The 26,019-nt window shown below is 49.9% G+C and overlaps 1 protein-coding gene across 4 annotated transcripts in view; it reads right to left on the bottom strand.

Annotated features, from left to right (window-relative positions):
• LOC120905823 (cAMP-specific 3',5'-cyclic phosphodiesterase-like) overlaps positions 1–19,253 on the bottom strand; it is a 23,834-nt gene extending 4,581 nt beyond the window's left edge. Inside the window, exons 1-5 of one of the 4 annotated variants that reach the window (XM_040317019.1) lie at positions 18,795–19,253; positions 12,046–13,787; positions 1,956–2,456; positions 1,666–1,866; positions 1,447–1,591 (exon numbers count right to left, since the gene is read on the bottom strand). In XM_040317019.1, the coding sequence (XP_040172953.1) occupies positions 1,447–1,591; positions 1,666–1,866; positions 1,956–2,456; positions 12,046–12,854 (1,656 nt within the window). In that variant the 5' untranslated portion in view covers positions 12,855–13,787; positions 18,795–19,253. Of the gene's footprint in view, positions 1–1,446; positions 1,592–1,665; positions 1,867–1,955; positions 2,457–4,986; positions 6,376–8,043; positions 9,240–12,045; positions 13,788–15,375; positions 15,495–18,794 lie in introns of those variants that run through there. The other 3 variants (XM_040317020.1, XM_040317023.1, XM_040317022.1) reach the window with 3 other exon arrangements.
• Between the last annotated feature and the right edge of the window lie 6,766 nt (positions 19,254–26,019).

Below are 26,019 nucleotides of genomic sequence, written 5' to 3'. Positions count from 1 at the left end.
TTTCAGTAATTCCGGATCATTCGTTATGCGGGAGGATATTTCCAAACACAGTATGGGCCACAAAAACACTGCGAAAATCTATATGCTACTTTGTAGAGATCACTTTCACATGGATTAATGAAGAGTATCAAGAATTTCGTTTATGAGTATTCAACCTTTCTACTTCACATTCACTTCTTCGATGTGTCGACCGTTTCTTTTCTATAACAACCCCCCCCCCCCCCCCTTTCCCCTCCAGATGTGTTCACATTCTAGAGCTACTTCGGACCTTCGGAATGTATGTATTCAACATCGTGCTCCATGGTTTGTCATGTAATAAAGACATTCAGAGCGCCAACTCTGGTTTAACGCAGGCTATTGCCTGGACATTCGCCCATACGGAATAGTCGAGAGAATGCGAGAGTCGCAATCAGCCTTTTTAGCCTATTAGAGGCCTGATCCTTTTTAGAGGTATGACACGGCACTCCTTCAAATTGTATAAATAGCTATCAGTATTTCAATTCAACCCCCAGCTTTGTTGAAAACTACCTCAGAAGCAACTGTTCCGAAACCCGGGACGTTCACGGATGTTTTCGTGCAGTATACAGTGGCCACATGACACCTCACTAGTAATCGGCAAAGTTTGCAAAACTCCGGTATCGTCTCCAATCCGTAAATTTTAGAACCGACTCCAGAAAGTAGGTCCTAGCACAGCCTTATCCGAAGTTTGGAAACGCTCGGAGTCGTCCGGAGTCTTCAGGAGTTGTTCGAAGTCGAAGTCGTTGGGAGCTGGAGTCGTTTGGAGTCGTCCGGAGTCACCTGGAGTTTTATTGGAGTCGGCAAGAGTCGTCCGGAGTCGTCAAGAGTAGACCATAGTCGTTCGAACTTGTCCGGAGTATGACTTCAAACGACTCCAGGTGATTCCGGACGACTCCGAACGACTGCAGACGAGTCTGCAAAGACTACGGATGGGTCCAAAATACTCCGAACGAGTCCGAATGACTCCAGAATACTCCAATTCCAAACCCGAATGACTCCGGGTGGCTCCGGGTGATTTCGGACGACTCTAGATGACTCGGAATCGGACTAACAATAGTCGGAGTAGGATTGGAGTCGTTGCGTGTGCTCCAGAGAGCACATCACTACGCCTCATAACCTTGTTTTGATGATTTTCGCTGATTCACTCATTTGTTTAGGCTTGTTTGAACTTTTTTTCAATCAGGATTTTGTCTAAGAACAATTTGTTGTTCCGCAGTTAGACCTTTCCGCTTGCACATCCACAAGTAGCCCCCAAGTGGTAGCAAGATTGGCAGGACATGGCGTTGATAAAAGCTCAGACTAACTCTCAAACAAATCATTTTTTTTTTAACAAATAATCAATGTAATCCCGATCTTGATCTTGATTTCACATCGGCACCAAACAAATGTATCCGGAACACTAAAGGGCTACTCGTTATGAGACTGTACCTTCAGCGACGCCATATCCGAGACGCTACGGTGCGTCTGCACCGTTTCCAGCTGCTCCAGGCACCACTCGAGCTCGTCGATCGTTTCCGTGGTCAGCTGGCGCAGATCGCCGTCCTTGTCCGGCTGACTGTCATCGCCAGCAGCACTGCCGGGGAAAGGAAGAAACACAGTTCACGCTTTTATCCCACAACTTCCTTCCGAAGTCTGCCTTCGCCTTACCTGCCCGGATCGGTTTCGGCACTTTCCGCACCGGCCGAGGATCGTCTCGTCGCCAGCTCGCTCTCCTCCGGCAGGGCGGACGACAGTGCGTACAGGTTCGACCGTACCGTGCGCAGGCTGGCCAGTATCTGGGCGAACGGCGTCACGATCAGATCGTCATGGTGGCCGCTCGACCCACCGCCACCGGAACCGCTCATCATACTGTGTTTGGGGAGAAGGAAAGGTACGGCATTAAAGCGTACGGTGCGGACACCACACCACCACTGCAGGGCGCGCTCCGGCCTACTTACGTGGTCCGCTCGGACGTGGATGACGTCACCACGGTGGAGGAGGCGGCCCCGACCACGGTCGTCGCGCTGCTGGACGGTGACGACGCGATCGACGACAGTACCGCCGGTTCCTCCAGCGTGCTCGTCTCCTTCCAGTGGAACGCACCGTCCCGGCCGCCTCCGCCGGTTCCACCGCCACCGCCCGAGGTCAGCGTGGTGCCGCTGCCGGTGCTCGCCACGTTCGAGGTGGACGTGCCGGAGCCACTGTTGTTGGCGCTGCAGCGCGCCGCCAGCAGCGACACGGACGACACCTTGGGCGAGATCTCAAAGTCGGAATCGGACCGGTACAGGAAGGACTCGCGGCGCTGGGGCAGGGCGGCCGACAGCAGCGTGCCCGGGCCACCCGGTCCCCCGTCGCCCGATGGGAGCAGCAGGGGCGATCGGCGGCTCGTATACCCACCGACGACGCTCATGACCCCGCTCGGTGGACCACTGCCGGATCCTTCCGCATTGTCCATGAAGCTGCAAAGAGAGTGTATGTGTGTGTGTGTGTGTGTGAGAGAGAGAGAAAAAAAGAAAAAAAAAAGCTCATTAGGTGTCTCTACAAAAGCGCTGGAATCCATGCGTCACTGCGATCGAAACCATCCGAAACCGAACCGAATCTTTTTGCAGCGGTTGCACAGGGGTCTCGGCAGCTGTTTCGCATCGATCAACAGCGCGCTATAAACAAAAAAAAAACACCACCCAAAAACATCTGCGTTTTGTGAGATTGTACCGCAACAAAAATTCCACAGCTCGCTCGCTCGCTAAACTTCTAGCTAGAAGCTAGAATGTGGCAACAGCTCGTTTGGGACGAGCGCCAAACGAAGCGAGCGTCACCGGGGGTGACGTTAACATCGCTGCGGCTGTGCCAGTGTCCTGGCCCCCCTTTGCCTCGCTCCCTCGCTACTCCCTCCCTGCTGTGAGGAGCATTTGGCTACGGGCAATCGGTCGGGGCAATCACTGGGGCCACCGTACAGCATCACTATCACAGCGTGGAATGACGCGAAACTGTTGCGCGGCGATGACACAACCCCACGGAACAGTGGTTCCCGCTCATTGCTATGGGCGGACAGAATTGCTGATTCAAGTTTTACCGTTCTCGCTTTTCGTGCATCGTTGCTCTACTATTATCCGTTGAATAGAACATCCAGAGGGCGCCACTGCACATCAAGTAAACGGCTGTATACTTTTGTTTTCTTACAGTACAGCTTTGTTCTGCGGATTTTGTTGTTGTTTATACTTCACATTACCATCCCTACCAAGGGAGCAAGCTTCCATTCAATGCCTTCGAATCGCCGGCGCACTGAAGTGCGAATTAGGAGAGCATTCAGCAGTAATTAAATGCCTTTAATGTTTTTGAATGAAACATTTCAATTTTCACTTTTCATTCCATTTCATGAAATTAAGAATATGCAGCCGTCAAAAGACAGCCTCTATGTAGTTAGTGCTCCTGCTTAAAGCCCGGATAATGTTGTGAAATTATTATTGTTTTTTTTTTCTTCAACAAGTTTCCTTTTTTTAATTTTGCTTCTTCAATACATTTTATTAATAGTAATTATAGCAAGAAACTATTCACTTGAATAGAATCAAATGCAAAACAAGAGGAAAAGTTCGCATACTAAAATAAGCAAGAGTTTCGAACTTACGCTTCCATAGTTCAAAATCTGATGCGTTGTCACTGCTCCATTTGGCAGAGACATTCGCAGCGAGGCAAAACCGATACATAAACGAATTAGGATTGGCGGGAAGCTATCTTTTCTCGTTCAATTTAAATCGTGAAACTTTCGATTGAAATCTTTATTCGCCTTCTCAGGCGACTAAGGTCTTGGATGCTTTCTAATCGCCTTCAAAGCCGTTCAATGATCGAAAGCATCTATTGATAACTGTTTGAAGAAAATAATAATTTTGTATGTCTGAAAATGATTGGGAAAACCAAACACTACTTTTGACATTTTTGGTGTGTTCATTGAAAAAAAAAACGAAGTTTTAATTGAATTTAAAGTTGCAAGAAACTGTAATGCACCGATGGTCTTATTTTTACCTTCTCAACCATATCAATTTTAATAAATACACATATAAAATGCCCGCAAAAGAGGTAAGCGAGCAAAATTTACTCTCATTTGCATGCTAATTACTCGAAAAGGGACAGCAATGATCAATGAAAAACTAACAACAAGTTGAATTCAACTAATTTGGCTACGATTCAAACGGCAGCGAGGTATCTAAACGTTAAATGAACTAAAACTCGTTGACCTATCGGAACAATTTTTTTGTAACAATCCAATCAGAATTGCAGCAAAAAAAACTTTTGCTAGAAAATATGTTCACCCTCAGCAAAGGTTTTGCAATGGAAGCAAACACACTTTAAATTATTTCTTCTGCAAAAAAACGCTAACTAATGCCTGCAGTTTTGGAGCAATTTTCGTATGTAAACCAAGCAACTAGCCTAGTTTAAGTAAATTTAATTCCAATTGCATTTGAGATTTGATTTTGTTTTGGCTTTTTAAACATTATCCTATAATAATGTTAAGCCCCGATGTCCGCCCTTGGGACTACCGTGGCCGTGGTCCCGCGCAAATGCCGCGGGAGGAGTTGGAGTGGCCGAGGAGGAAGGTGGGCGGAGCAGCTCATTAAAGACCCGCAACGATGGGGCAGATGGGCACAGCCGCAACACAATGAAACAATCTCTGGGCCGATTTGCTGCACCCTCCGCCCCTCAAAAGTTCCCATGTTGCAGAGGGGAGGACGAAGGGTTGCTTCTTGTAAACCTCCCACAGCTTCCCGCGGGTGTGTGTGTGTGTGTGTGTGTGCGCGCGCGCGCCTAATGAATTGAATCAATTACGCGCGCGTAACGCGTTTTGGAACAGATAGGGCTGCACCTTCTCCCTCCAACCATCCCCACCCCAACTTTCATCGAAAAATTGGAACCTAGCTCCCCATCCCCCCCTCTCCCACCACTAAACTTCTATTACGCATTCCCGCACTCTCGCTAGGGCTAGAGCATTCTCACAGCTTGCAGCGCTGGTAGTTGGCCCCGCCGGCACAGCCGAACAGGGACAGGCCCGGCGGAAGCTGGTGGGTCGGGCGGCCCATCGACAGCATCAGTCGGGACGCGGCCGCACCGCTGCCCAGCGCCGACTCGCCCGCCCGGGTTGATCGGTGAACGGTTGACGAGGAGGAGGCACTGGTGCTGCTGCTGCTGCTGCTGGAATAGATGACCTGCTGTTGGCAGTTTTGCTGTATCCGCACGGTTCGGTACTCGAACGTGGCCGAATCTTTCGTGCGCTGGCCGTAGCCCACAGCCGTAGCCCGCTGCTGCTGCTGCTGCTCCGGTGCGCTCGGTTCCATTTGCCGGCGTATCCTTCCGGGTGTGCGAGCTCCAAACGAACCACACAGCCACCAGCAGCTGTTTCACAACACACTAACACACACTAAACGCACTAAAAGGATTTGTTTTTGCTTCAAGTGGAAGGCACGATTTGCACCACTTCACGCAACGGCCACTGCACGGCTGTTTTGTTGGTCCTGCTGCTGTTTGTTTGTCTCCCTCGAGACACAGCACACACGGCCAAAAAAAAAACACGGCCAGCCGAGGAGCGAGCGACCAGCAGCAGGGATGACTTTGGCCGTACACACACACGCGCGCGCGCGCATACAAAGAGCTCTCTTTCTGGCGCGCGCAACAGGCGCACACACTGCAAAGAATGGTTTTGCGATCTAAATCCGAACATGAATGGAGCCGTGTGACGGGATGGATCGGACGATGCTCGGTGGATGCTGCGTGTGTGTGTGTGTGTTTCTGTGTTTTATTTTGCTCTTGCACCAGGCTGTGCACGATAGTCTCAGGGCGGACATTGAGGGTGAAAATTGTGCATCCCATCATTTATAAAGCAAGTAACGGCACGGTAAGGAAAATAATGTGCTTAGTATCTATTCAAAATTGCCGTCAATTTTCATCCATTTGTTAGTAGGAGACATGGTGATTGCTAGCTGGATTTCTTTTAAGGGCATACGAGCTTTCACAAATCACAGTCCGGGATTACTGATTTTCAACATCAATTTCTTTTCTAATGTATAGCATATTAACATAAAATATTGCAACGAGCTGCAAAAAAAAAAAACAATATTCACAATATGTCAACCCACGTGTTTTGCACGGGATGTATTAGCCCTTAATGAAATTGTCCCAAAGGAAGGCGTAAGTCGAAATAGTCGTATGTCGAATAACTGTGAATATAAAGTTTATGGCTGAAATTGCAGAGTCGGAATCTATGAAATCGTGCATTTTATTTTAAATGTACGATAATGTAATAATTATACTTCACAAGCCGTACACAATATTAGATTTTCAAGATCGAGTAGTTGTGGAATCTTTAGAAATGTGTGTATAACGGTTGTCAGCCCAGAAATTCAAAAAAAAAAAAATACATCAATTTCTTGTCAATGACAACTTTTAACTGTCAAAATCAAAATCGTCGTATCTGCGAATCGTCGTAACTCGAGGGGGACGCCTGTACAAGCAATATAAAACTGTTGTGTTCTCGCGATTTGATTCTCGATAATACGAGAAAAAAAAAACAAGCAAACAGTCCAAAAAGGTATCAACATTAATAATTTTTCACTTTCAATTACACGTCCTTGAGGGACGGTGGCTATCAAAAATGTAAATAAAATTGGCCTGCTTGGCCCGCTCGGAGAAACGCGAACAACTTAGTACTTAAAGTGCTTGAATTGAACATGTTTTGCATCAATTCAAATTGTACCAAAAAGCCAACATTTACGGGTCGGCAAAAGACAGCTACTGAGGAAGAATGAATTTCCCCAAAACCGAACAAAATGTCCAGCGAGAAGTCAAACAATTTTAGTGCGTTTGTTTTCCTGCAATCTCCTGTTCGTTTAAAACAATGCAAGTTATTTTAAGCCAATATTATGTCAACATTATCAAAGTACTGTTACAAGTGATGCCATCTCTGGATGTCCAGTACAGCAAGCACATGACGGAAGATCATCATGAAAGAATAATAAAAAATAAAAATAAAAAACCCAAGCCGTAAATGTCCGCCCATTGCTCTGTTCGGACACCATTGTGCGGTGTGTTCCCCTGTAGAGCGCGCCCATCTAGTCGGCGTGAGTAGTAGATGTACCACCACCATCTCACCCCGCATCCTGCCCTGGTGGCGTCAGTTATTTGTCCATCGATAGTGCGCTTCCCGCTCGCCGTTTGCTGGGCAGCGCTCAATCTCACACCACACACACACACACACACTCCCTGTAGACGTGTGTGTGTGTGTGTGTATGTGTGAAGTCGTTCGGGACGATCGGTGCCGCCAGCATCCGTGGTCAACTATATTTAGAAAAATTCGGCCACCATTCAGCACCAAACTGTGATGTGTGCCCGCGTGCTCTCCCTGTCTTTCCTCTTGCGCTCTTGCTCGTTCTCTCTATCTCTCTTGCTTCCTCGCTTCCTACCCTAAACAAGACATCTTCCCGCGGAAAAAGAAACCCCCCCCCCCAATGGGAGAAAGAAGACGCTTGAGACGGTCTGGCGGACGGTGTTGTGTATGGCGGCCGTACGCTCTAGCACGCGCCAATCTTGCTTCAAAAACCCCTCCAAACCTCCTCTCCCCCCCCCTCCCCTCCCCTCTTCGGGAGCACATTCCAACTAGGGAAGGGGAAGGGGGTATTCCATTCGTTTGCGGCCTGCTGTCACAACTCAAAACCCGCCGGCGTCCCATATAGACCCCGTCCACAGACGCCCCTCACTGTCTCTAGCCGCTCTTTAGTACAACGACATCGAGCGGCAGGTAGCAGTGGCGAGCGCCTGTGGAGTCATCGGATATTATTAGGGGAAGGCAGCTCTTATGGAGCAGGCAGCAGCAGGCAGCAGCGTTTGAGCGGAGATGACGTTGACAGTGCGGGGCCGAGGTTTGATCATGACGGTGTGATGGGATTTGATTGTCGGATTGTACTCTGCCACGACTCTGCATTCTTCGGCGCTACTCCAGTGCATGGCAGTGTGTAGGAACTCGATCACTCGTTCACAACCGACAGCGAAGGTACTACCTACCAGTGGGGCAGTGCCGTGGAGCCTCTGCGCTTGTTGCCGCCGCTGCCACTGCCTGTACCGCCGGCTCCACCACCGCTACTACTGAAGAAGTACTTGTTGCGAAACATGATGCGATGGCATGTACAGCGCAGCTCCAATGTTCAGACAGTCCTTGGGGTACTGCTCTCAGACTGCAGTCCCGAGACTGGTTCTGTTTTTTTTTTTTTTTTGTTCTGACTAGGGTACGCGATCGCGTCCCAGGATCTCCTAGCAGGATATCACACAGTCACAAACACACACACACACACAGATACACTCACACACAACACACATGTATATGCACTGACGCGAGTGCTCTGGTTGTACCGTTCACGGGCCAATTCTCGCGACACTCTGTCACGGGGAGTTGATGTTGGACCGTGGCGTACCCGTGCTGCTCCTGAATGGCCGTTTTCGGGCCAAACGGGTCTCTTTGATGGTGTGTGCGCGGGACCAGATTGGGACCGGCTACGGTGTTGGTACGAACCAAACACCTCCCCCAAGGTCTTCCAAGACGCTTCCCTCCCACTCCCACCCACCCAGGCCCAAGGTCCGCCGTTTTCCCTGGAATTGGTTTGTGTCTATTTTCACCGGCCAACTTGCGCACACAAACACTCACTCGCGCGGCCCGGGGCAGAGTGTGGCAAAGAGGATGGCTAGGGTATGGCAGGCTCGATCACATGCTGGTCGTCACGGCGACCAACACATCAGCATCCCCCGAAACGCTGTGCTGGTCACCCTTGTTCCGCGCCCGTGGTACACACGCTTTGCTTGCAGTGCTCGGCCCAGTGCCGCACCTGGGTGGCGCCGCTGTGGCCCCTCCAGCCGGGACGGACGGGTGATTTCACCTCCCAGACATTTCTCTGGCACCTTCACCGACACACACACACACACACACACACACACACACACACACACACACACAGATACACGTGTTCACTCTCAGTCTCCAAAAATAGGAAATTTCGAAAATTCAGTAAAACGGTTCGGAAAATTCGTGGAAAACTGTCACCCGTAACACACACACACACACACACACACGCGCGCGCAAACAAAAAATAGTCCCTGTCCCTGCCCCTGCCCCTGGGAGTGTGTGGAGCGTGTGTGTTGCTGCTGCTCTCGGGCGAACGACGTCTCGCTGACTACCCAAGGGACGGACCAGTGCATCCCGCGCGAACCGGTGCCACTGGCGGGAACCCGCTTGTTTTGCGCGCTGCCTACCACTATCACAAGCCCAGGAGCAGCAGGAGGAAGGTTGCGGGGTATGAAGGAGGAGCACGGCCGGCAGTCCCTAAATCACGTATAGAACAAATACGCAATCATCCGCCGTCCTATGCTGCTCCGCCGCCGTGCTCCAATCACGAATCTCAAGTGTTCAATTGAAAAAAGCGCGCACGAGGGAGAGAGAGAGAGAGAGATAGAGCGAGAGGCAGGCAGGAAGACGAAAAAAGTGCATCCAACGCTGCTGTATTCTCGCGCATCTGCGTCCCTCTACTAGCGCATCGGTGCATGTTGAGAGAGACAGAGAGCGAGAAAGAGAGCCCCGCTCCCTCCCAGCTCAGGAACAAACAAAAGATCGCGAAAACCAATCAATAGTAGACCTCAATACACTCAACACCCCTTCTTCCCCCTGGCGAGCGCTTTTCTCCGCTGCGCGTGTCAGTTTCCGTTCCGTTTTCACCCCGTTTCCATCCCCTATACGAAATCAGGCTGAAATCACTACAGCCAGCGGAGTTGTGCGATTGCCCGTTACAACCCGTTGGATGGGGTCCCCGGCCCGGCTAATGATGATCATATAGGCTACGCGCGCAATGGGGCATTGAAATGCGCAAGCACACCGACACACACACACACACACAAACACTGCGACCGGTCGCCGGAACAGTTCCCACGCGACGTCACCAGCGGCTGCCGAAACTGGTGCACCCCCGCGTTCGGGAGTCTCCCAGGCCCGCTATTGTGTGGGACGCGAAGTCTCACAGACCACAGTCTGGGGGAGGAACTGGGTGAATTCCAGAGGGGTTTTTTTTTTTTTGCTTTCTCCAAGATGTCCAAGACGTTAAATATGTCTGATCTTGGAGATATTGGAGATGTTGAAGTGTTGAGATATTGGAGATATTGAAGAATTAAGATTTTGGAGACATTGGAGATATTGAAGATGTTGAATTTCATTTCAGAGCATCATGTTAGCATCATGTTACACGACCAGCACTTAACTTAAAGCAACAACCAAATCCCCCTCCCCCCCCCCCCTCACGCCCCTTCTGTTGGTTGTGTTTGTTTACCTTCACATCGCGCGTTACATCGCGAGCGGCGTACACACAAACCCCCCAATTAAATTCCCCGGCGCAAATGAATGCCATTCTATGCTCTCGAACACACACAAACACACACACAAGGAGAGAACACAGAGCCGGTAGCGAGTGGCGGGGCAACATCATTAACTAGGTCCAGGGCGGAACCGATCCACCACCGTTGCAAGCCGTCCCCGCTCGCCTGCTTGCTTTTGCGAGCGACGGCTCTGCCCTTTTGTCGGCGAATCACGCGAATCCGATTACATGAAGCGCATCAAGTGTGCGCGCTCGCAGGGCACACGCCGCGGATTCGGCATTACCTAAACCGGCGCGCGGAGGGGTGCTCTCCCAGAGCACTTCTTCTCACGCTTCGACAAAACAACAATCTGAGCACCAGCAAGATCCGGCCGAACACACACACGGCGGTGTGTTGGAGGTGCGCATCAACAAAGGCGTCCAAAACAACAGAAGGGCGGAGTGGGGGGAGGGGAGAGCGGAAGGGTTTCATCGAATTGTTGGAGCAGGCAAAATTATAGTCGACTAATCAACTTTTACAGGCTAAATGCTGGCTCGGGTGATTGGGTGCTTTGGTGAGGTTTCACACTGTTCGGGATGGGAGTTTCAAGCTGTCCAAACGAGCTCAACTCCTAAAACGGCGTACTTCCGCCATTGGCATCGTTCTGCGCCAGACTTCAAAGTTGCCTCAATATCTCCTCTTCAAAGTCTTCTCTCCAATATCTGCTGTTCAATGTCTTCTCCTCAGCGTCTTTTCCTCAAGGTCTGTTCCCTAATGTCTTCTCCTAAGCGTATTTTTCCCCAAATGTTTTCTTCTAATTGCTTTCTCTCCAATGTCTTTTCCTCTGCATCTTCTTCCTAATGTATTATACTCAAGGTCTTTTCCTCAAGGTCTTATTCCCAATGTCTTCTCCCCAAAGTCTTTACTCCAATGTCTTCTCCTCTGTATCTGCACCCCAATGTACTTTACCACCCTTACCTACCCTAATGTCTTCTCCTAAGCGTCTTTTTCTCAAGGTCTTCTTCTAATTGCTTTCTCTCGAATGTCTTTTTCTCTGCAACTTCTTCCCAATGTATTATCTTCTTCTTCTTGGGCTCAACAACCGTTGTCGGTCAAGGCCTGCCTTTACCTCTTGTGGGTTTGGCTTTCAGTGACTAATTGATTCCCCCTCATAGCAGGATAGTCAATCCTACCGTATGGCGGCACGGTCTATTTGGGGCTTGAACCCATGACGGGCATGTTGTTAAGTCGTACGAGTTGACGACTGTACTACGAGACCGGCCCAATGTATTATACTCAAGGTCTTTTCCTCAAGGTCTTATTCCCAATGTTTTTTCCCCAAAGTCTTTACCGCAATGTCTTCTCCTCTGTATCTGCACCCCAATGTACTTTACCACAATGTACTCTCCCCAAAATCTTGTCTTCAATGTCTTCTCGTCAAGGTCTTCTCCTCAAGGTCTTCTCGTCAATGGCTTCTATCCAATATCTTCTCCTTTGCATCTTCTCCCCAATGTTTTTTTTTTTAACGCAAGGTCTTCTCATCATTCTCGTGTCTTCCTAGACCCCCATGCCTTCTTCTCAAGGTCTCATCTTCAAAGTATCCTTCCCAATATCTTCTCCCGAAAAGTCTTCTAAACATCCCGCGTAGCCTCGACCCACAGCGCAGGTACTTACCGCACGTTCGCCAGCGTATGGCGCCGGTTCCGATGATATTTGGGATGGGGCGGTGGGAGTTGTTGCTGAGGTTTGCCAGCCTGCTGGTACTTGCCCGTGCCGGCCACCGTCGGTATGAGTGGGACGGCGAGGACCCGCCGCGCCGAATCGTCCTCATCCGCACTGTAGCCGTCGTCGATTTCCTCCTGCTCGTCGTCGTCCCGCTCCTCCTCGTCCGCCGCCTCCTTCCGGCCGACTTCCAAACTCTCCCCCGCCCTTGCCTCTTCCTCCTCTTCGTCCTCCTCCTCCTCCTCCTCCTCCATCATGGAGCCGCTCGTGTCGGCTTCGTCGTCTGCCTCCCGCCGCACGGTCGCATCCGCGCTGCCGTTGCGCTTTCGCTCCTCCCGTATGTGGGGCAGCGACTGCGGATGCTGCTGGGCCGAGGTGCCCCGATGCCGGCCGGCCGGCCGCTGATGGGCCCCGGGGCGGCCCGACCCACCCATCAGCCCGGCCCCGCCCGCAAGCAGCCCGATGGCGTACGTGGGGTGCTGCGGCTGGACCGTGCCCGGCTCGGGACCGACCATCTCCCTCGGTGGCACACCAGCGTCACTCTCGTCCTGCTGCCCCTGCATCTCCGTGTCCGTGTCCGCCTCCTCGTCGTCGTCTTCCTCCTGCTTGGCCAGGGAAGCTTGCAGCACGCCCCGGGTGCTGTTCCGCGGCCGCCCATTACCGGTCAGAATGGTGGTAGTGGTGGTGGTGGTGGTGGTGGTGCTGGCGGTGGTCAGGCTACCAGTTGTCTGCTTCCCGTCGCCCGTCACAACCGTTGCCATCGCCACCGCGTCACCAGGAGTGTTGGTGCCGCCGCCGCTGTCACCGACACCGGCGGCGCTTTCCGGTGTGCCGTCCGCCCTGCCGGTACCGCTACCACAACCAATCGACTCCTCAACACTTCTTCCTCCTCCTCTTCGTCCTCTTTCTCCTCGGCCGACGCCGTCGCCCCGGTCTCGGCCCCGGCCGGTACCGCTTCTAACGGCGCCCTGCTCAGTGTCCTTTAGCGTTTCGCCGCTCGCCCCACTACCGCTGCTCCGGGCACTAGCCCCTCGTCCTCCTCCTCCTCCTCCTCCTCCTCCTCCACTTCCACCTCCGCCTCCGTCGCCGCGGCACGGCAAACAGCAACGGAACAGTCTGGCAGTCGCTTTCCGGCCGGGCCCGTCACGCGTAGCGTTGGACGACGACGACGAGCGGGGGGCGTGCGGGACTGCGGGGTGCAGCAGCTGCTTCGACTCGTCCTGCCCGACCTCGTCCCTCACTTCGCCCTCTTCTTCCTCCTCGGCGGGACCGTCGTCACTGTCGCCACCGTCGCCGCCGTCGTCGTCGTCGTCGTCGTCGTCGTCCGCTGGTTTCTTCGCCTTCGCACCGTCCAACGTTTCGTTTCGCTTCGCGCCGAAAATGGTGACCGGCAGTGGGCGCACGGTGGGTGTTTTTTTGTGTGTGTGTGTGTGTGTAGGGGTAGGGAAAGGAGGGACCGGGGAGAACGGGAGCGAGCGTTTAGTTGCGGGGCGACACTGTCGTGATCCGCACGGTGGTGGCGCACTGTACCGGGCCGGGTCCGTCTACGTTGCTGCTCGGGCAGCAGGTTCGCACGCTCACTGTACCACACGCGTCCACACCAGAGCGACGGGCCGGTTTACGGTTCTGCTCCATCCAGGAGACAGGTTCCCACTGGTAGCTGGAAGCGATGGCGAGAACTAGCTGGATGGGTGCTGGAATGGGAAGGAAAAACGGAAGAACGTCATTAGTGGGAGTTGCATGCCGGGATCTTGCTGCCACAAGGGACAAACTAGAAATCCAACAGATTGAAGATCGTCAAAACCATAAAACCACATGAGGACCTCAAACTCAAACCATTCAAGCGAGATCTTGAACTAATTGGAAAGGGAGCTTCTTGAGATTTACAAAACAGGGAACTTGTAATATTGAATTGGAGACAACTATCCAGAATGCTGAAGGCTATAGAGAACCTGGAATTTAATGCCACGACCTCAAAGTTCCAACGGGCGAATTGAGAACTTTAATTGAGAGTCTTGAATTGGAGATGACTGTGTTCATAATGCAGATGAGCTGCATGGCGATTGCTCTGTGCATACTAGATGTCCCATAATGTTGAAGATCCTAGAATTTCAAACCATTTCAAGACGGATTTGCAATGAAAAAAAATTGGTTTGGGGATGGCTAGACACAAGATTTCACGGACTTCTATGAAGAGTTCTTTGTGGAAATGGAATGATCCGAGAAATTGATGAGCCTAGCGAATCTTCAAAGCCCTCAAAGCTCTAGCCACCGTTTTGGAACTGTTCTGCTATTGGAAATCTTGAATTGGAAATGACTGTGTACACAATATTGATGAATTCCGCGAAGAGTTCATGATGCGAAATAGATTTCCTAGCAAAGTGGAATAGATCCTAGAAAGCCCTGGAATTCACCCCCTACGGCCACAAAGCTCTATCAACTGCATCAAGAATTCTTGGTGCAAAACGCTGATGGTTCGGGGAAATTGAAGATCCTAGAAAACCTTTCAAATGCAGCCTACCCGCCCTCCCAACACTCTAAACTACCGTCCCGAGACGACGACGAAGTAGCACCCCGTCGCAAGCAGTAATCGTAATTTCCCACCATCCACATGCATAATAGACTTGGCTGTGCTCCCTATCCAGAGACACTCACCGCAACCGCAAACACAATCATCCAAAGCAACTAATCTATTTGCGGCGCGGGCAAATCGGTGTGCAACAGAGCACACCGCACAGGTTCTTCCAATCCTTCCCAAAAAACCCACTGCACGGAACGCTTCCTTTCCAGAGAGCAGTAGTAGTGCAAGCGAAGTGGTTCGCTTACGTAACGCTAATGCCGCGTAGAACCTGCAAATCAGAGCGTCTTTTTAGGAAGAAGCGAAAAGAAAACGTCCACACTGCACGGGCCGTCGCCGCCGCTCACTCTTGCTGCTCCATTTATCTGATCGCTTCGAGTGACGCTTTCGTCCTGGTAGAACTCGTTCGCACTTGCCATAGGCATGTACAGCAATCTGCATGAAATTGTGTAGCTGCATGTGTGTGTGTGTGTGTGTGCTACCTTGCTTTACACGGGCACAGCACGCTCCAAGCGCAGGGGAGGGGGCATGCATATGAATACGAAACAACGCCAATCTGTTGCTTTGATTGCAGTTCAGAAGTACACTTTGCTCGGTCCACTAAAGCTCTCCCCGCTCCAGTGACGGCACACACACACACACACACAACAAGCGCCCACAAAACACTACAAGCGCGGGATGACACAACACACAAACACACTCACACAGTACAGACGAGATTTATAAGTGTGCATCAATTAATGGTTGTCGTTGCTAGCAATCGGTTTTTGCTTTTGCTAGTGAAGCGCTTCGCTAGTTGTACCGGACCTGCTGCTCTCATTCTCTCTCTCTCTCTCTCTCTCTCTCTCTCTCTCTCTCTCTCCATTTCTCTCTCTCTCTCTCTCGTTTTTCGTGAATGCTCTGAAAAGCGTTGACCGACGCTGTTTACATTCCTTGCACACTGGTACGATGCTTGAGACAGGCCCGCGTGAGTGTCCGTGACGCGCGGATGCTGCTGCTACTGTCAGGGTGGAGGGGCGCATCGTTACGTAACGGGATGAAGAAACACTTCATCATACCACAGCAGCCAGTGGTCGTTAATGCAGCGGCATAACTTGGTAACAAGTACGCTCTCACACTATCCCCTCCACACACACACACACCTGGGCGCCGTAATGAAGCGTGTGTGGGAGGCGCCCACTCTTAGCGACACTCTTAATCAGCGCCGAAGCATCTTAATGGGGCAGCAAGCGCGCCATCGCACAAAATCATCCTCACTGGACGAGCTAATGTACTAGGTCCTCGGTCATGCGGAAGGGTGTTCAGGCAGTTCATCTACCTGGTGTGTGTGTGTGTGTGTGTCAGGCTTGTTGTATACGACGGCAGCTGTTTTTTGCAGCTCAGCTCGCTTCAAAGCAGCTGCTCCAAGGGCATAATGAGTTCAAAAGCACAACGTGCTCGTTTGCACGGCCCAGGAATGGAGCGTGCGGGTGAGCTGAAGTGACTCGCCCCCGCCCGCTCCCCCCCCCCCTTTCATCACTTTGATCGAAAAGCTTGTACGAGAGGGGGGGGGGGGATGAGGGAGATTTGATGAAAGGACGTCACTGTTTTCACTCCCGAGCGTGCCGGACGACACACTTTGATGTGTGTCTCCAGCACGTGTGTGTGTGTGTGTGTTGGGGGTTTCTTCTGGTCCAAAAAATCCACCCTGCCATCCTCCCCTTTCCCCTCAAAAACCAAACACACCGATATGCGTTTGCGCGGAACGGCCGCCCTCTGACAGCTGTCACGCTGCCGCTGCCCTGCGCGTTCACCACCCATCAGTGGGGGGGGGAGTTTTGCCCAGGTGCCTAGGTGCACAAACAACACACACACATACACACGGGCGCATACTAATGTTATCCTTTCTTTTGTATCTAACCCTGAAGGAAAGGGGCAGGAGAGGGGGGTGGGGGATCTAGGACAGAGGAAGGCAAGGGGATCTCAATTTTCCACCGTTTTCTGTCACGTTATGGTGGATGCAAAAAGCGCACTTTTTCCTCTTCTCTCTTTCTCTCTCTCTCTCTCTCTCTCTCTCTCTTGGGCGCCGCTGTTTTGGAAAAACTTTCCCACTTTTCCGTGTACTGGAGTGTGGCTCAATTTCCCTTTTCAAACATCTTCAGCTCTCTCTCTCTCTCTCCTTTCTCTCTCTCTCTCTCTCTCTCTCTTCAATCTCCTCTTTGTGATGGCTTCAATGTCACTCTCCTAATGTTGTTAGTTGGGCTGTTCTTAATCGTTGATTATTTCCTTCCACCACCACCCCCTCCTTCCAGAATACAGCAGTGTGACGGAGCCGCGGCAGCAGCAAAACGGGTTTACCGGACACGACGACGCGTTCGCTGTGTGATGAAGGTAGCAAGATTAGAATTAATTAAAACGAAACGGCCGAGCGGTTTGGGGGGGGGGGGGGGGGTGGAGGATGAAACAAACCAAAAAAAAAAATGCTCCCCAAAGAGAGTTCGTCGTCTAATGTCGAGTGTCGAAACACGCACCCCAGAAAAAAAAAAAAAAAAAAACAAAACCCAGCCAAAGCGCCATTAACCTTCGGCCGCTGTTTTAGGTCAAATGGGAGGGCACTGGGTGGGCTCGAACCCAAGCCTTCCAACCTACACCCCGCACCTACCCCCCTCCCGCCCCATTCATCTACAACCCGATTTGGGTCCGATTATGGTCCGAGCTCGGTTTACGCTTCGCCCTTCGTTACTGGGTTAAAGGTTTTGCCCCCGATGCTCTCCACCCCCCCACCCCCCACTCCCCGGAAAAAGAAGGAAAGAAAAGTTAGGAGAAGGAAGGGGCAGAAGGTTTTCCACCTTCAGAACCTTCAGTCAGCACACACACACACACCGAAGGCCAGGCGCCTCCATTTCCCTGCAAGACCTCTGGTTTTTGGTCCTTCGGCAGCGAATGTGAAAGGTGTGTGCGTGCGTAATCGGACCCACTAGACCTCGCGAGTCTGTGATCTGGATGGAGGAGGGGTGGGGGGGATTGATTATGAAGGCCGCGAGACATCACTAGTTGACGTAGTTTGCGGGAATTTACATCTTCTGGAAGCGCGCTTGGGATGCTTCTCGACAGCTCGACCGTCGATTAAACTGATTTTTTCCCCGATATAACACACACAGATACAAACGGGCACGCTGCACAGGTGGGCATAGCGCGCGCGAGAGAGAGAGAGAGAGAGAGAGAGAGAGAGAGAGAGCGGCACCTGGTTTACTTTGATTTGTGTATCGTTTCTGGTTTGATGGCGTTGGAGTATGCAATGGTGTCCCTGTTTCGGTACCTGCTTGCCTTCTGTTCTTGCTTCACACACACACACACACACACACATACACACACATTATCACTCGCTCGGTTGGCTATAAGGAGAGCCCCCCCAATTGGGTCCCAGTCTCGCCCCTTTTCGTTCTTCTTTCGGAGGTTTTTCGTGGTGTCGCTCTACCGGAACCGGTTGAATGATGAAGTTTCTCGGTGTGCTCTCGATCTGACGCTCCGTGTCCGTGTCACACCATTTCCCCCCCCATTTGAGCTTTTTGGTGTAAATTTTCCAAACAAGCCCCCAAGCCACCCCTCCACTCCCTACGGGAGTATTTCTCTATTATGACATCTTAAGGCGTTCCCCAACATTTTGGGTTAGCCAAAGGAATCTCCACTACGGCTGGTGTACGGACGGAGGAGGTCCTTGCTCAAGGTACATCGGTAATGCTAACCAACACTGTGGCACACACACAGACACACATACATCTACACACGCGTGTAAAGTCGCTGTACAACTTCGCAAGACGCGTGACGGCCACTTTTTCGAGAGGTGCGAGAGGGTCTCCAATGGGGCAGCAACGAATTTGAAGGGGCATCCGTGTTTTGGGGACACTGTCGACCATCCCCCCGCTTTTTTTTTTTTTTTTTTGTAATATTCTAACCTCACACACACGCACACACACGCACACACACAGACGTTCGAACTCCCTGCTTTCCTTAAGCTGACGGGAAGACCTGCTGCCACAAGACCCAACTGGGCACAGGGGGTTTGAGGGGGCGGCCGCCGAGCCCCCAGCCCGTCGCTCGCGCCCGATCTGATTGATTGCAAATTGAAATTCGATTCCATTACCGCTCCGTGGTGTCGTTTTCTTTTCTTTTTTTTGGTTGGTGGTGATGATGGTGCTACTGCTGCTGCTGCTGCTGCTGCTGCTGCGATGACTGCTAATGCTGCTGGATTTGGTAGATGCTGCTGACTCTCGCGTTCGTGCGTGCCCCGTGCGTGTGTTTGAAAAAATGATTATGCACACACACACACACACTCGCCGTGACACTGCTCTGGAGCTGCACGGCGCTACCCTTTGGGGTGCTCGATTCGATTTGCCCGATTTTTCCGGCCGCCGCGCGATCGCCCTCGATTGTCTGAATTGTCTTTCTTTGCCTTGCGCGGGGGGGGGGGGGAAGGACCCGCACCAACAAAAATTTGTTCCACTGTGCGTTGTGGGTTGTCACACGGCACACACGCACACGCACACACGCACGCACACACGGCAACCACAAGTCAAGCACAGTCACGTCGACGAGCTCGAATGGAACGGATGGAAAATTTGTTGCTTCTTCGGCCGCCACCGTGTGTACCGAAACCTAAACCCACCCGCCCTCCCATTTCCTCCCACGCTTCGCCAACCTTCCCCCCCCCCCACGCTGCCCAGAGCGGGCCGAAACGCGGCGTCTGCGCAGACCGCGGCCACAAACCTTCCAAACATAACGCAAAAGGGGGGGAATGGGAGAGAAGGGAGCAATAAAAAACCCTCTCTCTCACACACACACACACACACACACAAAACACAGGTCCGCGTTTTGTTGGAGAGCTAGTTGCTTTGTGTGTGTGTGTGTGTGTTTTTTTTCTTCTTCTTTTTCTTCTTCTTCGCTTTTCCGTTGCTATTGTGGAGCTTCCCCTTCTCTAGCCGATAAAAAGAATTCAACACACAAAAAAACCACATGGTCCCAACCACCCCCTCCTCCCCTCCCTTTGAAGAAGGGAGGTTTACAGGGTGTCACGGCACTGGAAAATAGAACCCACAGCAAACACACGGGAAAACATAAACACACACATACACAAACCGACCAAGACACAGTGTAGGATGGCAGTGGGAGGTGTTGGGGGAGGGGGGGGGGTGGGGTGGTATTGGTCGGACAGGGGTATCCCCGGTTAACAAGGCCGTTTGTAGCGGTCGGTATGCGTTTGACGGATTGGGGGCCCACCATGTCCAGCTCACGTGTGTGTGTGTGTGTAAGTGTGTGTGTGTGTGTGTGTGTGTGTGTGTGTGTGTGTGTGTGTGTGTGTGTGTGTGTGTGTGTGTGTGTGTGTGTGAGATTCGGTTTGCTATTCTTTTTATCTCTCTCTGTCTCTCTCTCTCTCTCTCTCTCTCTCTCTCTCGCTCTCCCTCCCTCTCTCTCTCCCGCCAAATTTCGTACATTGAGGTCCTCGGAGGCTCCTTTGGAGGAGCGTGCATGACCCCCGGACACGGGCGGCGACGACTGTCCCAGCTTATAATTGATTGTACCCCTCCTCTGTCCCTCCCTTAGCGATAGACGCACGCTGGAGCATCTCGTTGCAGGAGCTGGAGGAGTGTGCAATCTCATCCAAAACCCAATCCCAGCTCCAAAACAGCTCCAATCTCTGCCCTCTGCCCGCTTCCATTAGCTCAAACTCAACAAACCCGAGAACACAGGTACGGGTCGGCTCCAGGTTTGCAAAGGTAAGGCTGCCCGCTTGATGCTTCCTACACCGCTTCCACAGCAGAAGCCGTTTCTGATTGCTTCCAGGAAAGCGGCAACGCTTTTACCATCCTCGCGCGCGCACGGACGTTGTGCAACAGTCGATTACTTTCACTAGCCCAGCGATGTCAAACGCATTGCCTGCGAGCTAGTTGTTTAATTGATTTTTTATGATACAAATGCCGGGCTTTTTTCAGTTCCAGTTACGTTACGGCAGCAAACAACTGTAATGTTAAATATATTTTATTTCATCTAAGCAAAGAATTACTGAAGGACGTCGTCTCCGATGCGACTCCGATAATTTCAGAACCAATTCCGGAAGGTAGGTTCGCCCGCGATTATACGGTGTCGTTTGGAGTCGGCTAGAATCGATCAGAGTCATTCAGAGTGGTCCGGAGTCGTCTGGAATCGATCGGATTTATCCAGAGTCGTCCGGAGTTGTCTGGAGTCATTCCGGAGTTGTTTGAAGTCGGAGTCATCCGGAGTAATTGGGAGTCAAGTCAAGTCTGAGTCAAATCGGAGTCATACTGCGTCGTCCCGAGTCATAATTGAAGTTTGGAGTCATACTAAAGTCCGAGTCATCCGGAGTAATTGGAAATCAAGTCAAGTCGGAGTCAAGTCGGAGTCATCCAGAGTCATCCGGAGTTGATCTAAAATCGATCGGACTCATCCAGAGTCGTCCGAAGTCATATCGGAGTTGTTGGAAGTCGGAGTAATCCGAAGTAATTGGGAGTCAAATCAAGTCTGAGTCAAATCGGAGTCATACTGAGTGATCTGGAGTCATACTGAAGTCGGAGTCATCTGGAGTAATTGAGAGTCAAGTCAAATCTGAGTCAAATCGGAGTCATACTGAGTCGTCCGGAGTCATAATTGAAGTTGGAGTCATACTAAAGTCGGAGTCTTCCGGAGTAATTGAGAATCAAGTCAAGTCGGAGTCAAGTCGGAGTCATCCAGAGTCATCCGGAGTTGATTTGAAATCGATCGGACTCATCCAGAGTCGTCCGGAGTCATTCCGGAGTTGTTTAAAGTCGGAGTCATCCGGAGTTATTGGAAGTCAAGTCAAATCTGAGTCAAATCGGAGTCATACTGAGTCGTCCGGAGTCATAATTGAAGTTGGAGTCATACTAAAGTCGGAGTCTTCCGGAGTAATTGAGAGTCATGTCAAGTCGGAGTCTAATCGGAGTCATACTGAGTCATCCGGAGTCATTCGGAATCGTACGAAGTCGTCGGTGTCGTGCAAGCTTGACCTTCAAAACAAAGGCCTTTATACAAATTGCACGCGCAAAGTGAGAGAAAAAAACAACGGGATGTCTGATCACAAGTACATTGCACTAGACGGCTCCTGTTGACTCGGACCAACTCCGACGACTCCGGGTGACTTTGGACGGAAACCTAAAGCTTCATTTAATGATGTTATACAAGTCTTTGGTAGCCGTTACTTCTAACAATCTCCAAAGAAATTCCCCTTCATTATGGAGTCCTAAATCAGAGCCCTAAGCTCACCTGTATTCTATTTAGTTACCTTTGTGCTGCCTATGTCCAACCATGCCTAAAGATTCGACCTGAAGATGCGGCATCTAGTTGTCAATCCAGTATAGCAGTGAAATGTCATTCAATAAAACGCAGAAATGCTCGCGGGGAGTATCTCTGCGGAACGGCAAACAAGATTGCAGGCGTCACAGATATGACAGCTAAACTGTTATACTATTATAGGAGGTTAACGTGGCCAAATAAACCTCTTAAAAAATTGCTATTTAGGTCACCCAAGTATGCTGGTTGATTGTTTTAGGACGATGGATTATTTGACAATTAGTGGAGAAATCTGCGAAGTTGAAGATTTCGCTTCCTATTTCAGGTGTCCGAAATGCACTGACATGTACTGGGAGAAGCAGAAATGCAAAATAAATTTTGGCTCCAGCGGTCGAGGGCCACCAGAGTTTGACATCTCTGCACTAGACCTCTGATCGCAGGAGAGAACGAGCGGGACTCCAGGGAGGCTGGCGAAGGGTAAGTGGTTTCAATCTAGCTGGATTATATGGTCAAACAACACTGTTTTCGGACCACCGTAGGGGCTGCTCTAACCATGAAAACTCAATTGGCTGAAGCCGACCACTCCCCCCGGAGGCGGCATGAAATTGGTCTAAGGGGAGAATGTTGGAGAGGAGGAGGTGGGGATTCAAAGGAGACTTTTTAATTATGTGCCCGGAGCGTGTATATATATATATATCTAAGTGTCGCTTCATATCTGTACCGTGACCCGATGCCACACATCGAGCCGTGGTGTTGGAAGCGAAACGAAAGGATGTGTATCATCATACAGGCAGTTGGGACACCGTTTTGTGCCCTGTTGCGCGTCCTCGCCCTCCCTCCCACTCCGGTGATTATTTTTTTCTCGCTCGATCTATTAATATCAATCGTTAATAATAAACGGGGTGTTGTAAAAGGGGTGGCTAATGTGAGCGCACGCCATGCAAAGAAAGGTGAGCAGCGAACGGTAAAGCCATGTATAATCCGAACTGTTCGTAACCAAATGCCACACACACACACGGTGGCGGGATAAAAATAGGGAGTCGATCTTGTTTGTTTTGCTCGAAACATTAACTAAATCATTTAATCTTGGGCGTAACGATGTTTTGAATATGAGAACTTGATTAATACGGTGCGGAGAAGCAAGACCGTTAAAAGCGTGAATTTGGGGAAAATGTATGTCAGTAGAGGAAGAAAAAGGAGAGAGGTGAGGGAGGTTGTTGTGAGTGTGGTGATGAGCTGGACATGGATGGGAGATGATATTTTTTGCTCATGATTATCCTTCCCTGCCGACACATCGAAATCGATACTGAATTACATGCATCGGTGACCGATCCATGTGACCCCCCTTGTGAAGCTTTTCCTTGAGCGAAAAACTGAACACCCACACACACACACACACACACTCACGGAAGTAATTTTCACAACTTCCAGGATTCTAACACGCATTCGAGAACATCAATAATCCGAAATAAAATTTCTCTTGAAAGCAGGTTGTGAAATAAGGATTCGATATCGAACCCGTTCCGTCCTTGCTGGAAACGGTGACATCGGTCTGCCCACTGTACCACCGTCTCACCCTCAGCCACACTGCACAAATGGGCAATTAAAATGATAAACCAATTTCCTTCAATACGCATTGCTGCGACAGAAACAAAAAAGACGACACTGTGCGTTCGTTTTCGTTGTGTTTTGCTTGTGGTTGTGTTTGCTCACGTTTTGTATATTTTATAGAATATTTATTTCTTCATAGTAGATGTAGTAGTTGATAGTTGCGTTAGCGGTAGCGGTAAAAATTCATACACACCCCCTCCTCCACCTTCTTCTCTTCGAAATAGGATTGATTTGCTCGTCTCATTTTGTTGTCTCATTATTACTGTTTCTCGTTCTCATTTTGTCGTGTTTTTTTTTGTTCACTTGTTCTTCAATCTCAGCGGTTAAAAAACAGATACACTTCGTTTCAAGGGCCAGAGTTTTGCGTGTGCTTTTCGCTTCCTTTTTCCGCTGAAAATGGGAACCGTTTTCCCTCGCGCGGGTGTGACATTTCAGCCCACTCCTTTTCTATTGCCTAAACATTAAGGCGCCCTTCTTCTATTCGCAGTACTTGATTTCGCACAATGGGGAAGACAAAAAGAAAACAAGTGAAACAAAAACGATACTCGGGTACCTTGGGGGTGCGCTGTTGGTTGTTGGTTGGAGTTTTTTTTTACTGGGAACCGAAATATAAACGCATTTACAATAAAGAAATATTCCATCGCGGTGTGCGTGTGTGTCTTTGCACGCTCCTTCCGCTTTCACGCAGGAGTTGTTTATTTGAGGGGAAATCATAGGCGTAACTGTTTGGAAGATAGTTAAAAATAAAAGACAAACTGATGGTAAATTCAATGCCTAGCGGAGAAATTGACCTGCTGAAATTCTTTTTTCGTTCTTCTTCATTCTCTGCTGATTTATAGCACGCTCTGTATGTTTACGGCTTTTTCCTTCCCGCTCTTGTCTATAACACTACACACACCCAGGTTCTCGTGTGTAGATCGCATAGACTGATACACAAACAAAATTAACCAAATTGTTACCGAAAAATCTCATATACTGAAAAACAAAATACTGCATATCGTTCACCATACACACAAAAGTGTGTGATAGAGAGAGAAAGAGAGCGAGAGCTGGAGCGTTTGATCTCAAGTCCTGCCCTGATTTCCAACAACTAGCAACCAGCCGTAAAGCTCAAAAACCAAAATTATACCAAAAATATAAAACAAAAAAAAGTAAATGCAATTAACTAAAAAAATACTGCAAAAATGAGATTTGGTTTGAAGCACAAAAGCACCTCCACGAGTTACGAAGCAATCAAAGAAAAAAAAATATCTTAACATAAAATATTAAAAAAAAAAAAACAAAAATCGACAATAAACTAAACAAAAATACATTGCATCTTCGGTCACAGTTCACACGCGTTCCCTCTCTCCCAACTGTTTGGGTAGAATGGGCAAAAAAAAAAAATTGGACCGGATATATAGTGATGTGGAAAATGGTTTCAAAAATACTTTCTCCTCGCCCTCTCCCCCTCCTATAGCTCCATCACGTAGGCATTTTTAGCCATTATCACTTTTAAGGAGGATCCTCTCCCGACGCGTTGTATGCGATTGTTTTTCTTCCGTTTCGTGTTTAATAAAAAAAAAAAAAGAAATGGTAACATACAGAGCCGCTGTTTCCACGCTCGATGCAGAAAACAGAGACAGAGAGCATGTGAAATAAATGCAAACCCCTTTTGACATATAGGTATATCGTCGTGATGGAAGATGCGAGCGGAAGAGAGAGAGAGAGAGCTTCACTCCTTCGATGGAGCTTTTGATTGTGGTTTGACGAACCGATCGTTGTGGTGTGCTCTTCGCACATACACTTATTTAGATTACATTTTTTCAAAATGTGTAGAAAAAATGGGTGAAAATTAGTTACCCTTTTCCACGCTACACAGCTCCTACATTTTAAACCGCCCCTCAGCTCTCTAATACAATTTTTTTACCACTTGTCACGCACGTCAATCTGTTCTCTTTTGGCCTTACAGACAGCGGGATTAGTAAGTTAAGAAGAAAAAAAAAAAAAAAACACGAAATGCGCCATCACCCACGCGGGCGATTTTATAACAGGTGTGGAGGCGGCGACGGCCTTTTTCGCTACCGTGGTGTGAAATTGTTTCCTGTAAGATTCCTTTTTCCACCTATTTTTCGCTATATACTTTTTTCGTATTAGATTTCGATATTCAAAGAGCGATTTTCAACGAGAGAGCGCGAATGCAATTAGAATCTTCCTGCTTGGCGTGTGTTGTTTTTTGTTTCTTAGTGTTTTAAATCCGTTTTTGTTCCGTTTTGGTTTCCAAAACACATTTACGATACGATATATTCCCTCCTTCTTTTTGCGTGCTAGCCACACGAATCGAAATGTAAGTAAAAAACAAACAGGTGGTTAGAATATTCCCGTCCCACATTCATCACACTTTTTTTTTGCTTTTTTAACCGGAAGCTGAGAGCTCTCTATTGGTAGGCAGTATA

Source organism: Anopheles arabiensis, chromosome X (genome assembly GCF_016920715.1).
Source record: "Anopheles arabiensis isolate DONGOLA chromosome X, AaraD3, whole genome shotgun sequence".
Taxonomy (NCBI): domain Eukaryota; kingdom Metazoa; phylum Arthropoda; class Insecta; order Diptera; family Culicidae; genus Anopheles; species Anopheles arabiensis.
The sequence above is the reverse complement of the archived record's forward strand: the minus strand, read 5'-3'. Positions and strand labels throughout refer to the sequence as shown.